At 44.1% G+C, this 16180-nt stretch overlaps 1 protein-coding gene across 1 annotated transcript in view; it reads left to right on the forward strand.

Annotated features, from left to right (window-relative positions):
- Positions 1-951: 951 nt before the first annotated feature.
- arrdc2 (arrestin domain containing 2) overlaps positions 952-16180 on the forward strand; it is a 31831-nt gene continuing 16602 nt past the window's right edge. Inside the window, exon 1 of the mRNA XM_060845951.1 lies at positions 952-1483. Coding sequence (XP_060701934.1) covers positions 1225-1483 — 259 coding nt within the window. The 5' untranslated portion in view covers positions 952-1224. The remainder of the gene's footprint in view (positions 1484-16180) is intronic.

Raw genomic sequence — 16180 nt, forward strand, 5'->3', positions numbered from 1 at the left:
ATCTGGACGAGTTGGACCAAAGGGTCTGCCTCCAAGCTGAACCGCTCCATGACTCTATAAATCAAGATGTGGGGGTGTTGGTGTTGGACTGGAGTGGACAAAATTAAAAATCTAGCTATATGATGAAGGAGTTGCGCTCTGAAAGCTTGTAATTTCAAATAAACCTGTTGGACTGTAACCTGGTGTTGTGTAATTTTTAACTTTATAAATCATGTCTGGCATGGACTGGTTCAACCGAAGACTGTTTCTATTCTGAAAGAGAAAATGCTGGAAAATCTCAGCAGATCTGGCAGCATCTGTAAGGAGAGAAAGGGACCTGACTGTGTGGAGTTTGCACGTTCTCCCCGTGTCTGCGTGGGTTTCCTCCGGGTGCTCCGGTTTCCTCCCACAGTCCAAAGATGTGCAGGTCAGGTGAATTGGCCATGCTAAATTGCCCGTAGTGTTAGGTAAGGGTAGGGGTATGGGTGGGTTTCGCTTCGGCGGGTCGGTGTGGACTTGTTGGGCCGAAGGGCCTGTTTCCACACTGTAAGTAATCTAATCTAATCTAAAAAGAGCTGATGTTTCGAGTCTAACTGACCCTTTGTCAAAGCTAATAAAAAGGGGAGAAATAGGGAGGGATTTATACGAGGCTGAGACAAAGGGTCAGTTAGACTCGAAGCGTCAGCTCTTTTCTCTCTTTACGGATGCTGCCAGACCTGCTGAGATTTTCCAGCATTTTCTCTTTTGGTTTCAGATTCCAGCATCCGCAGTAATTTGCTTTTTACTTTCTGTTTCCCTGCTGTTGTGACTCCAAAAGATTCCTGTTCAGAGGCTGTCCACTGAAGAGGAGGACTGTCGCTTTAAGAGAGGAAGGGAGGTGGCGGAGTTTTTTTTTAATTTTCGCGAAAGCTTTTGCCAATTGGAGGAGGTAGAGGTACGGCCTCCTTCCTGAGTATTAGGGAGTGGTAGCAGTGGCTTTGGGGTCACTCGGTTCAGTTAGTGATCTGTGTGCAGGAGGATCCCAGAGACAGAGACTAAAAAGTTACTTTCAGAACGCAGACCCCTAACAGACACAAACACACATTTCCAAACTTCAGAAATACCTAGTGAATTACTTTGACCGTCCAGACACAGCCCTAACCGACGGAACCCAGCGCACAGCAAGATCCCACAGCCGCAGAATTGAGACAGCGAGCGGTTTCAGTGAGACCCTGCCGTCGGTGCAACTGCGGAGGGTCCCTCAGGATGAAGATCGGTAAGATCCGCGGCTTCCTGCTGCTCCCGGACCGGGTGGAGGACTCGGTCTACACCCGGGGCCAGTTGATGTCGGGCCGGGTGATCCTTGACCTGAGGGCGGCGGTAGCCATCCGCTCGCTGCTGGTGTGTGCCCAGGGGATGGCTGCGGTACACTGGCTGGAGAGCAGGAGCATCGGTATGAACACCGTCTACTCTGATTACAGCTCCCACCAAACTTACTTCAAACAGAGACAGCACGTTATCCGAGGTCAGTGCAGAATACCGCGTTCAGCTGTGTCTGTGTGTGTGTGTGTGTGGGTCTCTGTGTCTGTGTGGGTCTCTGTGTCTGTGTGGGTCTCTGTGTCTGTGTGTGTGTGTGTGGGTCTCTGTGTCTGTGTGTGTCCTGCGTCTGTGTGTGGGTCTCTGTGTCCTGTGTCTGTCAGTGTGGGTTTGTGTGTCTGTCTGTGTCCTGTGTCCTGTGTCTGTATGTGTGTCTGTGTGTGAGTGAGAGAGAGAAGGGACCGTTCAAGGTCCTTCTAGACAGGCGGCTGCGAGCCAAGGGGGAGAACTGGCTTCAAGTCTTGTTGTGGGATCTTCCCATGCAGTGTGTTGAATCTGGCTGCAGTGTAGTTTTAAGTATGAACTGAAATCTTTTTAATTGCCTATAACTGTTTAATAAGCAAATCTGTTCATTATGTTTAACTGTTTGCTTACATGTCACCATTCATTTGGTTGTGTTAAAGGGACAGTATTCTGTCTGTCTCACTTTGCTGGTATTCCTAACACTCCTTGTACAGACAACTGAATCACTCTGAGGAATGGATACATCCACATCTCCTCAAATTTGAAAAGCTCACTTTTCACACTCCATCTCCCACATACTGCACACATTCATTCCCAGACATACGCACCCCTCTCTATCTCACACATCCTCAGACATGTACACTCACAGATGCACACTTATTGGGGTACAAACAATACAAGCACATGCTGTCTCTCACTTATTCACCCAGACATGCAGGTGTGTCTGTGTGTATATAGATATAACATGCATATGTTTGTACATTGCATACACATACTCTCAGACACGCTTGAGTGCACACTCATTAATATACATCCCATGTATACACAGACTCCCTCATGCTCTTCTATCACCCCCAACTCACCCGGTCTCTCTCTCTCCTTCACATAATCAATGATATATGTGCATTCACAGAGTTGAACATTTTCCCCGATCTGTGCCAGGTTAGTGTATGAGGGCTATGATGGTCCTTACCCCTTTTTTATTTGCTCTTTCATGCTATAGCATGTATGAATGTTTTTTTTAAATTAATTAACCATCCCTACAAGTGCTGCTTTGCATAGGAAATATTTGGCCCCAGATCTTTTGGGTATTAGTGGGATTAAACTGATGATCAGAGCACAGTTTCACAGGAAGATGGTGTCAATGTTAGAAGTTAAAAATCACACAACACCAGGTTATTGTCCAACAGGTTTATTTGAAAGTACTAGCTTTCAGAATGCTGCTCCTTCATCAGGTAACTAGTAGGGCAGGATCATAGAGCATAGAAAAGTACAGCACAGAACAGGCCCTTTGGCCCACGATGCTGTGTCAAGGTTTAACCCTAACGTAAAATATAATAACTTAACCTACACATCCCTCAACTCACTGCTATCCATGTGCATGTCCAGCAGTCACTTAAATGTCCCTAACCACCACCGCTGGCTCTGCATTCCATGCATTCACAATTCTCTGCGTAAAGAACCTACCTCTGACATGTCCTTTATACCTTCCTCCTAATATCTTCAAACTGTGACTCCTCGTCCCAGTCAATCCTGCCCTGGGGAAAAGTCTCTGGCTTATTGACCCTATCTATTCCACTCGGTATCTTGTATACCCTGGACACACAATTTATCATAAAAGATCAATTCTGTGTCCTATGATCTTGCACCACTAGTTACCTAACAAAGGAGGAGTGCTCTGAAAGTTTGTACTTTCAAATAAACCTGTTGGACTATAATCTGATGATGTGTGATTTTTAACTTTGTCCATCCCAGTCCCACACCGGCACCTCCACGTCAGTGTTAGAAGTGGAAACCTGAACCTCTCAATATCCCAGTGGCTATTACATCTAAAGCATAAACATATCATATTCACACTGACATTCTGGTATTGTTATCCAAAAAAGAAGTGTGCAAATCCATTCGTGACTCAGCAGGTCATCCTCCCCTACTTTCTGAGCTAAAACGTTTTGTGGGTTCTCTCTGGAGACATAAAAACTCAATCTAACCTGATGGTCCGGCTGTGGTACTAAGGGAGTGCAGTGTAGTTGCAAATGCACATCTTTGGACGAGGTTCAAATTGAGCCACCACTTCCAATGGTGCTGTTTCCAAGAGACGCAAAAGACCATATTTATCCACCAGAACTTTTTATCACATCATTATCACACTGGAGCTTGCTGTGTACTGATTGGATCCTGCATTTTTTTTTTTCAATATTAACTATACTTCATAACACTGGCTGCTAAGAGATGTCCTGAGAAAAAACTTACTTTTCTTCAGGAAAATTGGCAATAAAACTTTCAGATTATCTTTTTTTTAAAATGTGCAGTGGGGAAGGGAGTCTGTTGTGTTTACCCGGTCAGAGCTGATTCCAGTCCCACAGCCATGTGTTTGATTCTTCACTGCTCATCATAGTGGCCCAAAAAGACCCTCAGTTGAAAAAAAGGAAGCCTGATCAGCATCTTCTCAAGATCTGGAGAGAGGGGGGGTTGGGCAGTAAACACCATCGCAAAAACTCATTCCGAATTAAATTCTCTCTTCAGTCCTAGCTCTGTTAATCCTCCCGTGAAATGACAGCTCCTTCACCAAGTTTCTTCTGACTCGCCTCCCCCTGCGATCCAGTTGCACTCCTTATGCCTCTGTAAAGTTTCTAGGGACTCTTAAACCAAGTTGATATTGAGCAACTTTTTTTTAAAAATAATTTTTTTTTATCAAATAGTTATTAAAGCCTCCTTCGGGCAGATTCTGACACAGGTCTGAGTGTGTTTTGGGGGGGTGGTGGTATTGTGCAAATAACATGTGGAAAGTTTTGTGGCCTCCACCTGACTCTCAGATTCCCAGAATCCTATTGCAATCTGCATGTCCCCGCACGGGGTGACTGACCCAGTCTTAATTTTCACATCCCAACTCTGGTCATGCTGCTTGCCATGTTTCCGCCATTGGTCACCTGGAGTTGATGTCCCTTGGGAGCTTCCGACGGTAACATTAGATTAGAATAGATTCCCAACAGTATGGAAACAGGCCCTTCAGCCCAACAAGTCCATACCGACCCTCCGAAGAGTAACCCACCTGGACCCATTCCCCGTATTTACATCTGGCTATGGGCAAGTTAGCATTGCCAATTCACCTAACCTGCACGTCTTTGATTTGTGGGAGGAACTGGAGCACCCAGAGGAAACCCACACAAACACGGGGAGAATGTGCAAACTCCACGCAGTCAGTCACCCGAGGTGGGAATTGAACCTGGGTCTCTGATGCTGAGAGGCAGCAATACTAACCACTGAGCCACCATGCCAGAGATGAATCTTTAAATCCCAGGGATGGTGTTCTGGAGAGTTGGCAAACGCCCTCCTGTGCTGTCAACATCGAGGTATTTTTGGAATAGGTGATGTGCAATACAGAAATGTGGCATGATTGTTGTTCCTGAACCAGTGTGGTTGCATTTTGTGCGTGACAGCCTTAGGGCGAGGCAGGGAGTTGAGTGCTCTCATGTGCCGTCTCCTGGATAACACTTGCAGCTTGACAGAAATATGAAGACAGAAAGAGGCCCATTGACAGCAGTTGATCATGAGGCCAGCTCGTGAGCAGACATCAATATTTGTCTTGTGCTGGGATTTGCACGGTGAATTTACATCAGAAGTGGTCATTTCTGTTATAGATTAAAGAAATTTGCACCATAGTTCTGTAGAACTTCATCTCTACCCGCCCCACTAACACCTTTTGGCAGCTGTCAGTTTAAAAGAAAGAAACTGTATTTAGATAGCATCTTTCATGACTTCAGGGCTACTTATAGCCAATGAAGCTCTTTTTCTCGATGGGTTTTTCTGATGGACTGGAATGGAATGTAGTTACAAGTTGTGCACAGCAAGATGCCAGAAATAGCAATGACTTCCAGACCTTTTTTAATCAAGAAAACTTCATATAATTGATTCACATCTTTGTCTCAATTTAACATCCCAGTTCCATTACACACCTTTCATCACAGAGTTAATCATTGTCCACACTTCAGGACTTAAAGGTTTTCCAATGTCAGCAATGCCAAGAGAAAACTAAGTACCAACAGCAATGGCTCAATTGGCTTTCATTTATAATGCTGAAACTTGAAAAATGAAACACAATGGTATTTACTTTGCACTTTTTTAGCTGATAGTAGATGTATCTGTAAAATATTCCAGAATATTTATGAACCTTGCCAATTACTTGCATCATTGTACTTTGTTATGAGCTATTAAAATTTAATTAGCCAAACTGAATTTTACAATATTGTAAGTTTGGACCCATTAGAACACGCATTGTTTTTCAGTTACATAGCACAATATTGCAGTCAACTGAAAATTCACACACTGTTGGCTTTAAGTTCTCAGTTTGTGATTGTTAAAGTATGAGGCTAACAACACAATTGATTTACTGCAAGTTATGGGGAGGTGATGGCCTAATGGTATTATCACTGATGTTAATCAGGGACCCATGTAACTTTCCGGGAACCTGGGTTCAAATCCCGCCACACCAGATAGTGGAATTTCAGTTCAATTTAAAAACAAGTCTGTAATTAAGAATCCAAGGATGACCATGAATCCATTCTTGAGAAAACCCATCTGCTTCACTATGGAATCTGCTATCTTTACCTGGTCTGGCCTTATATGTGATTCCAGAAACACAGCAATGAGGTTAACTCTTACCTATTCACTGGGCAATTAGGGATGTGGAGTAAATGTTGGCCCAGTCAGTCATACCTACATGCCTGAATGAATAAAGGTAAGTTGTCATTGTACCAGTGTTAATTTGACGATAGACGTTGGCCAGAACATTTTAAGCAGAAATCCCCTGCTCTGCTTTGAGGTAGCTTCAATGGACTTTTTTACATCCAGCTTTTGAGGGCAGACAGTGCCTCCTACTGTCATAAAGCATAGAAACCAACCCTTCGGTCTAACCAGTCCATGTCAACCATAATCCCAAACTAAACTGCTCCCACTTGCCTGTGCTTGGCCATATCTTTCCGTTTAATGTTTGCACCCGGTGACGGTGCAGCACCCGGTGACGGTGCAGCACTGCCCTGGTATGGGGATGCAATTGTAACGACTTGTCTGAAAGGTAGCCAATAGATGATGACTTCGTGCAATATATAAATTTGGTCAGTTAGGTGAGAGCCATTGTGGTCATAACCAACAGACCATTGTAACTTGCTGAAGCAGCATTTTTCAATCCAAGTCTTTATGATTTCAAAACCTTGTGTTTTCATGAAAACAGGATTCAGAGATCGATGCCATGCCTTTGGAATTTAGCACTGACATGAAGGTCAGTCACTTCTCCCTCTCCCTTGAGTATATTGTACTGGCTTCAGATGGAATGTGATAAAGCAGGCCTTGTTTGCTCTGTAAGGGTAAAGTTCCTTGAACTTGCATACACAGCAGGCAGGACAGTAAGCATTAAATAAAACGAAGAACGGTGGATGCTGGAGATCTGAAACAAAACCAGTAGAGACTTAGCAGATCTGGCAGCATCAGTGGGAAGAAAGCAGAGAGAATCTGGAACTGTTGAATTTCTCCAGAAATGTCTGTTTTAAAATCAGAAAGTATGTTGGTCATGTTTTCGGTGTCACTTTGGCACTCCTTCCCTTCCCTTCCCTTCCCTTCCCCAGTGAGAGTTCCTGGTCACCCCACAAAGAGCTGAGTCTGTATGCGGTTACTAAGATTCAAGCAGTGAATGTCCTGTGTCGGAGTTTGTTAATGTGTCTGCTGTGGCAGAGTGGGCATGTGCTCTCCCCTGAGTCAAAGCGGTAAGTTCAAGTCCCACACAGGCTGTTATTTGCCAGTGCAGGACTGACAGAATGTCATACAGGCAGAGGTGGATGAGGAATTAAATTCAGGCCTCTTCTACCCTCACAGATAGATTAGATTCCCTACAGTGTGGAAATAGGCCCTTCGGCCCAACAAGTCCACACTGACCCTCCGAAGAGTAACCCACCCAGACCCATTTCCCTCTGACTAGCACCTAGCTCTATGGGCAATTTAGCATGGCCAATTCACCTGACCTGCACATCTTTGGATAGTGGGAGGAAACCAGAGCATCTGGAAGAAACCCACACAGACACGGGGAGAACGTGCAAACTCCACACAGACAGGCGGCCGAGGCTGGAATCAAACCTGGGACACCTAGTGCTGTGAGGCAGCAGTGCTCCCAGGTTTGATTCCAGCCACGTGCCGCTGTCTGTGTGGAGTTTGCACATTCTCCCCATGTCTGCGTGGATTTCCTCCAGGTGCTCCGGTTTCAGGTAGAAGGGAAGTTATATCCCAAAGAACAGTAGGAGACTTCTCCTCAGTGACCCGATCATTATCTTTTCATTGAAAGCATATTTTATTCATAAAATAAATTATCTTTATGTACATACAAAACAGCTCTGTACAGCCTTTGCAGAGGAGAAAAATCACATTGGAATTTGGCATTCATAAGGGCTTCTCTGCAGTTGCGAACAAAGGCATTTTCTACTGTCATGCAGGAAACTGTTTACGTTCATTTTGAGGCACTGAGAGGGTCTGACAACTGAACAGACCCCCATAGTGCTTTGGCAGAGAGACCTCAGACAGTGGTCTTTCCCCACTACACCATAGCATCAGCTGCCCCTTAGTGTGCCCCTCAGCACATCGTCCAGGACCTTGGAATGTGCCAGTCTGCAACACTCAGTTGGGGTCAACTCCTTGCTCTGGAAGACCAACAAGGGTCAGGCAGACCAAAAAGCATCTTTGGTTATCTAGGCACATTCAACGTTTGTCTGTGTGTGCATCCTGGGGAAGAGACCATAGAGCACAGAGTCCCGTGCCACCGAGCTGCTTGGGACAAATCTTGACAAAAACCTCTGCATCTCTCTCCAGACTTCCTTCACAAAGGCACATTCCAGCAGGCGACGTCTGACAGTCCCATGAGGGAGAGGTGATTATAGAATGGTCCAACTACTTGGACCGTTCCGTGGCACCGAAATCAGAAACTTCCTTTGCCAAGCCAGGGAAGTCGCTCTGCCGACACCAGTGAAACAGATTGTCTGGTTCCTTTCTTTCTCTGGGATCTTGCTGTTCACAAACAGGCTGCCCCATTCTAATGCAGTGACTGCACTTCACAGTTGAAGGGTAATTGAGGGTACCAGCTGAGCGGGATGGATAAATGATGTTGAGGCATGGATTGAGGAAAGCCAACAGGCTGCTTTTAGAGTCTGGTGACAAACAAACACTGAAAACAATTTAATTGTCTGTAAAATACTGTGGGGCAATTTGAAGTTATGAAACCTGCCACAGGAACACAAGCCTGTCTTTCTTTAGCAAATACCAGTCCCTGAGCTGTTGACAACAACAGAGGCAGTGTCCTCACTGATCTCATCACCGACAGTACTGTGAGTCGCAAGCACTGAAAGCCAGTGTTTGCATTGAGCGAGCGTCCTTTCAAAGGGTAGTCACTGTTCTTGTGTAGAGAATGTACAACCAATTTGAACTCAGCAGTCTCCTGCAAACAACAACAAAATGAGGATCAAGGTTTATCTGTTTGATTTTTGACTCTTGAGTCCAGCAACAACTCGAATTTACAATTCCCATTCACCGGTTTACATTGTTTCTGGCTTCTTTCCCACCCTACTGCAGGGCAATACCCTGGGAGCAAGCCACTGAGCTCAAGGGCACTTGGGGACGGTAACAAAACTTGTCAGTGAGATTCACATCCCAAGAACGAATAAAAATTGAACTATATTCCAGTTGGGGCCAGTTAGTCTGGAAAAAGGTCAAAACGTTGGGGTGTGAAAAAAGGACACCAAGGAACAGAAATCAAATAGAAAGACAACAGTCTGCAATTTCAATGGACTGAAATAAATTCCACATTCCTTTTAAACATTGTGTCCCTTTTAAAGATTCAGATTTCCTCCCTCTCCAGGGAATATGTAACATAGTTAGTCACCGCCTCCCTGCTAATGTTCATACAGAGCTAAGGATGTCCGTGAAAAATCACTCAGGACGCATTGTAACAATCCTTGACTTAGTTTGATACCGTTTAGACTCCTTTTAAAGAAAACATCTTGAGTGAAAATACAAATTGTAGTGCAGCGACCAAAATCAGCCCTGAGTTAAAATTATAATTTATTAGGATCTTGTTATGTTTCTTTTCTTTTGGCAGTCCTTTGTCTTTCTGTAATTGGTCTTGAAAACAAGGAGAACAAGTTACACCTAAATACAAAACGAGGCAATTTTTTTATTCCCTAGTTATTGTCAGCTGTTAAAATATATAAACATTTTTTCAAAAGCTTTATGGGAAAAATGAACCTTGTTGATTTAACTAAATTTAGTGAGGAGAAGCAGTAGTAAAACACGTTTTAGGCAAAGAAACTCTAACATGCATTTTAATTTCATTTTAATTTCATTTTGCACATTTCCTGTTTGAAACTAGCAGCAAATTTAACCACTACAAATATGGAAAGGTTTGTCCTAATATGAGTGGATGATTTGTGTAGAAGTTTCATTGACTTTGACTGATTTTATTGTTGTCATATGTAGTAAGATACAGTGAAAAGTGTTGTTTAGTGTGCTATACAGGCTGATTGGATCATACAAAGTACATCAGGCTAACAGAACAGAGTGCAGAGTACAGTGTTACAGGTGCAAAGAAGGGGCACAGGGATCAGAATTAACATTTGAGAGGTCTGTTCAAAAGTCTGGCAAAAGCAGGGAAGAAGCTGTTCTTAAATCTGCTCATACATGTACTCAAACAATTATACCTTCTGCCTGATGAAAGAGGGTAGAAGAGAATAAACTGCATAGGAGGGGTTTCTGATTATGTTGGTTGCTTTCCTGAGACAGCAGGTAGTATAGATGGAGTGAATGGATGGAAGACTAGTTTGTATGATGGACAGGGCTGTGTTCACGAGCCTCTGTAGTTTCTTGCGGTCTTGGGAACTGACATTGGCATGCGGTGATATATCCAGGTGGAATGCTTTCTATGGTATATCTGTAAAAATTGGTAAGAATCCTTGTGGGGTAAAAAATGAGGTCTGCAGATGCTGGAGATCACAGCTGAAAATGTGTTGCTGGTTAAAGCACAGCAGGTTAGGCAGCATCCAAGGAATAGGAAATTCGATGTTTCGGGCATAAGCCCTTCCTCATTCCTGATGAAGGGCTTATGCCCGAAACATCGAATTTCCTATTCCTTGGATGCTGCCTAACCTGCTGTGCTTTAACCAGCAACACATTTTCAGCAAGAATCCTTGTGGTCATATTTCAAATACAGTTCTTATCTGATACTCTCTTCTGGAAGAAAAATGTTCAATTGCATCCACGCATTTAACTTTCAAAAGCTGAATGAGAGCAGACATTTGCAGGAAAGGGTCGACTGGAAAATGGGGAAGCCTTCAAAAATGAGAAAACGAGAGTCCAGAGATATTTCTGTTGTGAAAAGTGTGAAAGGAAAGGCTGGTAGGTGTAGGGAGTGCTAGATGATTAGAGAAATTGAGGTTTTGGTTAAGAAAAAGAAGGAAGCATATGTCAGGTATAGACAGGTTACATCGAATGAATCCTTAGAAGACTATAAAGGCAGTAGGAGTATATTTAAGAGAGAAATCAGGAGGGCAAAAAGGGGACATGAGATAGCTTTGGCAAATAGTTACAGAGAATCCAAAGGGCTTTTATAAATACATTAAGGACAAAAGGTTAACCAGGGAGAGAATAAGGCCCCTCAAAGATCAGCAAGGCAACCTTTGTGTGGAGCCGCAGGAGATGGGGGAACCATTAAATGAGTAATTTGTAGCAGTGTTCACTGTGCAGAAGGAGGTGGAAGATATAGAATATGGGAAAATAATGGTGACATTGTGAAAAATGTCCATATTACAGAGGAGGAAGTGCTGGATATCTTGAAACACATAAAAGTGGATAAATCCCCAGGACCTGATCAAGTGTACCCTAGAACTCTGTGGGAAGCTAGAGAAGTGATTGCTGAGCCTCTTACTGAGATATTTGTATCATCGATAGTCACAGATGAGGTGCCGGAAGACTGGAGATTGGCAAACGTGGTGCTACTGTTTAAGAAGGGCGGTAAAGACGAGCCAGGGAACGATAGACCAGTGAGCCTGACCTCAGTGGTGAGCAAGTTGTTGGAGGGAATCCTGAGGGTCAGGATGTACATGTATTTGGAAAGGCAAGGACTGATTCAGGATAGTCAGCATGGCTTTGTGCATGGGAAATTGTGTCTCAAACTTGACTGAGTTTTTTTGAGGAAGTAACAAAGAGGATTGATGAGGGCAGAGCGGTAGACGTGATCTATATGGACTTCAGTGAAGCGGTTGACAAGTTCCTCATGGGAGACTCGTGAGTTAGGTAAGCTCTCACGGAATACAGGGAGAACTAGCCATTTGGATACAGAACTGGCTCAAAGTAGAAGATAGAGGGTGGTGGTGGAGGGTTGCTTTTCAGACTGGAGGCCTGTGACCAGCGGAGTGCCACAAGGATTGCTGCTGGGTCCGCTGCTTTTCATTGTTCTATAAATGGTTTGGATGTGAACATAAGAGGTATAGTTAGTAAGTTTGCAGATGACACCAAAATTGGAGGTGTAGTGGACAGCAAAGAAGTTTACCTCCGATTACAAAGGATCTTGATCAGATGGGCCAATGGGCTGAGCAGTGGCAGATGGAGTTTAATTTAGATAAACGTGAAATTCCACATTTTGGAAAAGCAATTCAGAGCAGGATTTATATACTAGGGAGTGTTGCTGAGCAAAGAGACCTTGGAGTGCAGGTTCATAGTTCCTTGAAATTAGAGTCACAGGTAGACAGGATAGTGAAGGTGGTGTTTGGTGTGCTTTGCTTGCATGCATTTTTTTAATCTCTTTCCTATCAGAAGGATATTGTGAAACTTGAAAGGGTTCAGAAAAGATGTACAAGGATGTTACCAGGGTTGAAGGATTTGAGGTACAGGGAGAGGTTGAACAGGCTGGGGCTGTTTCTCCTGGAGTATTGGAGGCTGAGGGGTGACCTTATAGAGGTTTATAAAATCATGAGGGGCATGGATAGGGTGAATAGATGAGGTATTTTCCCTGAGGTGGGATAGTCCAGAACTAAGTTTAAGGTGAAAGGGGAAAGATATAAAAGAGACCGAAGGGGAAACTTTTTCACACACAGGGTGGTGCATGTATGGAATGAGCTGCCAGAGGAAGTGGTGGAGGCTGGTACAACATTTAAAAGGCATCTGGATGGGTATATGATTAGGAAGGGTTTGCAGGGATATGGGCCAAGTGCTGGCAAATGGGACCAGGTTAGGTTAGGATATCTGATCGGCATGGATGCGTTGGACTGAAGGTCTGTTTCCGTGCTGTACATCTGTGACTCTAAGTCTCCATTTAAAAAATGCAGCAGTGGTTGCTAGGGGTGATAATCAATGATTGACAGATGTATGAGCCATGGGGATTTCTTATCGCCTCAGTTTAAGGTGGAGTTTAATCTTGCCTCTTCCTTGAGCGGAAGCGAAAGTGCTACAGAGCAATGAATATTAATTTGCAGATTTAAGAAAATACTGTGCAACTTTAGTGGTCCCTTCCTTTGCAGACTGTGGCAAGTCTTTGTGGAATCACCAAATAGTTTATACACTGCTTTTAATTGAAACGAATAATTTGGTCACTTTTAGATATTTGTAAAAATTTCAGACACATGGTTTGGAGCAGGAGCACCCAAACGTAAGCCTCTGTCTCAGAGGGAATACTGGACGTGAATGACCCAGTACAGTAAAGGAAATGAGGCCACATAGTTGGAGAGGCTGGAGTTTTATTATCGGGAGTCATCCAGAAGATAATCATCCATGAAACTACCTTGTTGATCATTATACTGAGGGATTAAATATAGGGCAGAGAGGCATTTTGATCATACTTTTCAACATTATGAGCTGGCTGGAGAGAGTAAATCTGGAGAAGCTGTCCCCACTCATAAAAAGAACAAGAATGACAGGCCGTGGATGTGCTAAAGAAGCAAGGGTGTGATTCTAGAGAAGACTCGTGGGTCAGGCTGTGGGTCAGGCTGTGGGTCAGGCTGTGGGTCAGGCTGTGGGTCATGCTAAGCTGGAAGATTGTTCTCAGACGTTTTGTCACCATGCTAGGTAACCTCATCAGTCAGCCTCCAATGAAGCACTGGTGCTCTCGGCTTGCTATTTGTGTCTTGGCCTGTTGTGGGTGATCTCACTTCCAGTTCTTTTTCTGAGAGATTGGTAAATGGGGTCCAGATCGATGTGTTTGTTGATGGAGTCCCAGTTTGAATGCCAGGTAATTCCCATGCATGTCTTTGTTTGGCCTGTTCTAGGATAGATATATTGTCCCAGTCGACCTGATGTCCCTCTTTGTTGTGTGTGTGGATACTAGTGATAGTTGGTCATGTCGTTTGGTGGCGAGTTGCCAGCCCCATGCAGTCCCTGGGAGGGTTTGATGGCGGACAGTGCAGAGGGAGCTTTACTCTGCACAGAACCAGTGCTTCATCGAAGGCTCACTGATGTTGTTACCTAGCATGGTGACTAAATGTCTGAGAACAAATCTACCAGCTCAGCAACCAGAAGCAAGAATGACGTGTGAAGTTTTTCTTCACACTGTGAGTAGTTAGGGTCTGGAGTGCATCGCCTGGAAATGGGATGGAAGTAGGTTCACTTGAGCCCTTCATTGGGTGGTGATCTGGATGGAAGTAGTGTGTCAGGATATGGGGAAAATGCAGGAGACTGGCCCCAGGTGATGATGCCTGTTTGAAGAGCCAGTGCAAGTACAATGGGCTGAATGGCCTTCTCATGTGAGGTAAGACTTTTGTGATTCTGTGACAATGATTCAAGGATGAATAACGGTTGTGAGAATTCCACTGATCATCCGAATGCCCCTCAGAGGGGTGCCTTTTCTACTTGCACCTGCATGGCTTCAGTTTAACATCTCACCCAGAAGACTACACCCCTGACAACCAGCTCCTAGCAATTGAATAGGAGGAAATCTTTCAGCTAGACCAGAGCTGATCTGAATCTCATAACCTTTTACTGTTTTTGATAAACTCATGTTGAGCTGAGAAACACAATATTTACATGAGAACTACCAATTGTTCCCATCAAATACACCCAGGACAGGGATAGCATGTAGTACAGACTAAAGCTCCCTCTGCACTGTCCCCCATCAAACAGTTCCAGGACAGGGACAACACAGAGTTAGGCACTGATTAAAGCTCTCTCTACTCTTTTAAAGTGAAAGTAAAGTTTTCTCTACACTATCCCATGAGACAGTCCCAGGATAGGTTGAGCACTGATTAGATACGGAGTAAATTTCTTAATAACACCACAACCACACACCACAACCACAGTGCCTCCAGGTGTATATATGTGCACTGTCTGATATTGAAATATCCCAATCAGCTTCAGATAGTTAATATGTATAAACAATAGTTGCTAAGCCAGGTAAGGAGTAATTTCACATGAGAGAAAAGTGTCACCAAAGATTAGGAGGAGAGTGTTGGCAGAGCTTTGGGGGAGCGGGGTGGTTTCAAAGTCCAGATTGCAGAAAGCATTGCTACCAATTGTAGATGTTGATTCTTTAACGCAGAAGGCAGTGCCTCTGACAATGCAGCAGGGCCGCAGTACTGCACCCGAGAGTCGTTTAAGTCCCGAACTGTGAGCTCCGGGCATTCGGCATCTAACCCTGGAACAAGCATTGCCGGTTAAAGCTGTGGATCTCGTGTTGAGGCAGGGAGCAGATGCCTCACAGTCAGTGTTTCTGCTTTTAGACAGAAAGTGGTTTGAGACATAAGTCAGAGTAGCACAGGAACCTATCTCACCAATAAAACAGAATCGAAAAGGGGTGTCAGTGAAAATTTATACAACTGAATTGAAATCAGCCTTACAATGTCTTGCCATAGTTTAATCTCGCTCCTTTCTCCCCATTCAGTTAAAATTACAAACAATGTTCTCTTCTTTGCAGCAGTGACTTGGTGCCCCTCACTCGGCGCTATCTTTGTACGAGTGTGATCTGCCTGTACTGCACACAAAACAAAACTTTTCACTTTACCTGGATACATGTGATAATAAATCAAATCAATAACCATTCACATAGACTGCTGACTTGATATAATTGCTGTTGCTTGTTGGGTCTTGCAAAGAATCTTGTTTACGAGTTTCTGGGCTGTAGCTGTGTGCAGAATGTACAGGTGTTAGAGCAGGAATCTGTAACTGGACCGACCAAAACACAATCTCCACCCAGAAGGTATCGGATTCACTGGCACAATGATTAATCTCCTGGGTATTCTCGTTTTGGGGGTCTCTCTTTGAATGACTACATCTTGGTGTCACTCACCTGCTCTATCTATCTACACTGCCCTCACTCGTGCTCTCTTTCCTCTGTTTATCTTTCATTCTGCGCTTACTCCTGCACTGACTACACTACCTGACTGCCTGCCTTCCTGCATTCAGAGGACTGTGGTCAGTTCTGGTCACAGTATTGCATCAAGGACAGAGGCACTGGAGAAGGGACGCAGTTGATTAGAGTGGGAACAGGACTCGTCGAGAAAGATTGAACCGCCTCGGGCTGTTTTCTCTGGAAGGCAGAGGTAATCCCATAGAGATCTCTCCGATCACAAAAGAGTTAGACGAGACTAAAACTTAGTCTCATAAATAAAGACAGTCACTAAGAATAAATCCAGCTGGGAATTCAGGAGAT

The sequence above is a fragment of the Hemiscyllium ocellatum genome, chromosome 28 (assembly GCF_020745735.1).
Source record: "Hemiscyllium ocellatum isolate sHemOce1 chromosome 28, sHemOce1.pat.X.cur, whole genome shotgun sequence".
NCBI classification, from domain to species: domain Eukaryota; kingdom Metazoa; phylum Chordata; class Chondrichthyes; order Orectolobiformes; family Hemiscylliidae; genus Hemiscyllium; species Hemiscyllium ocellatum.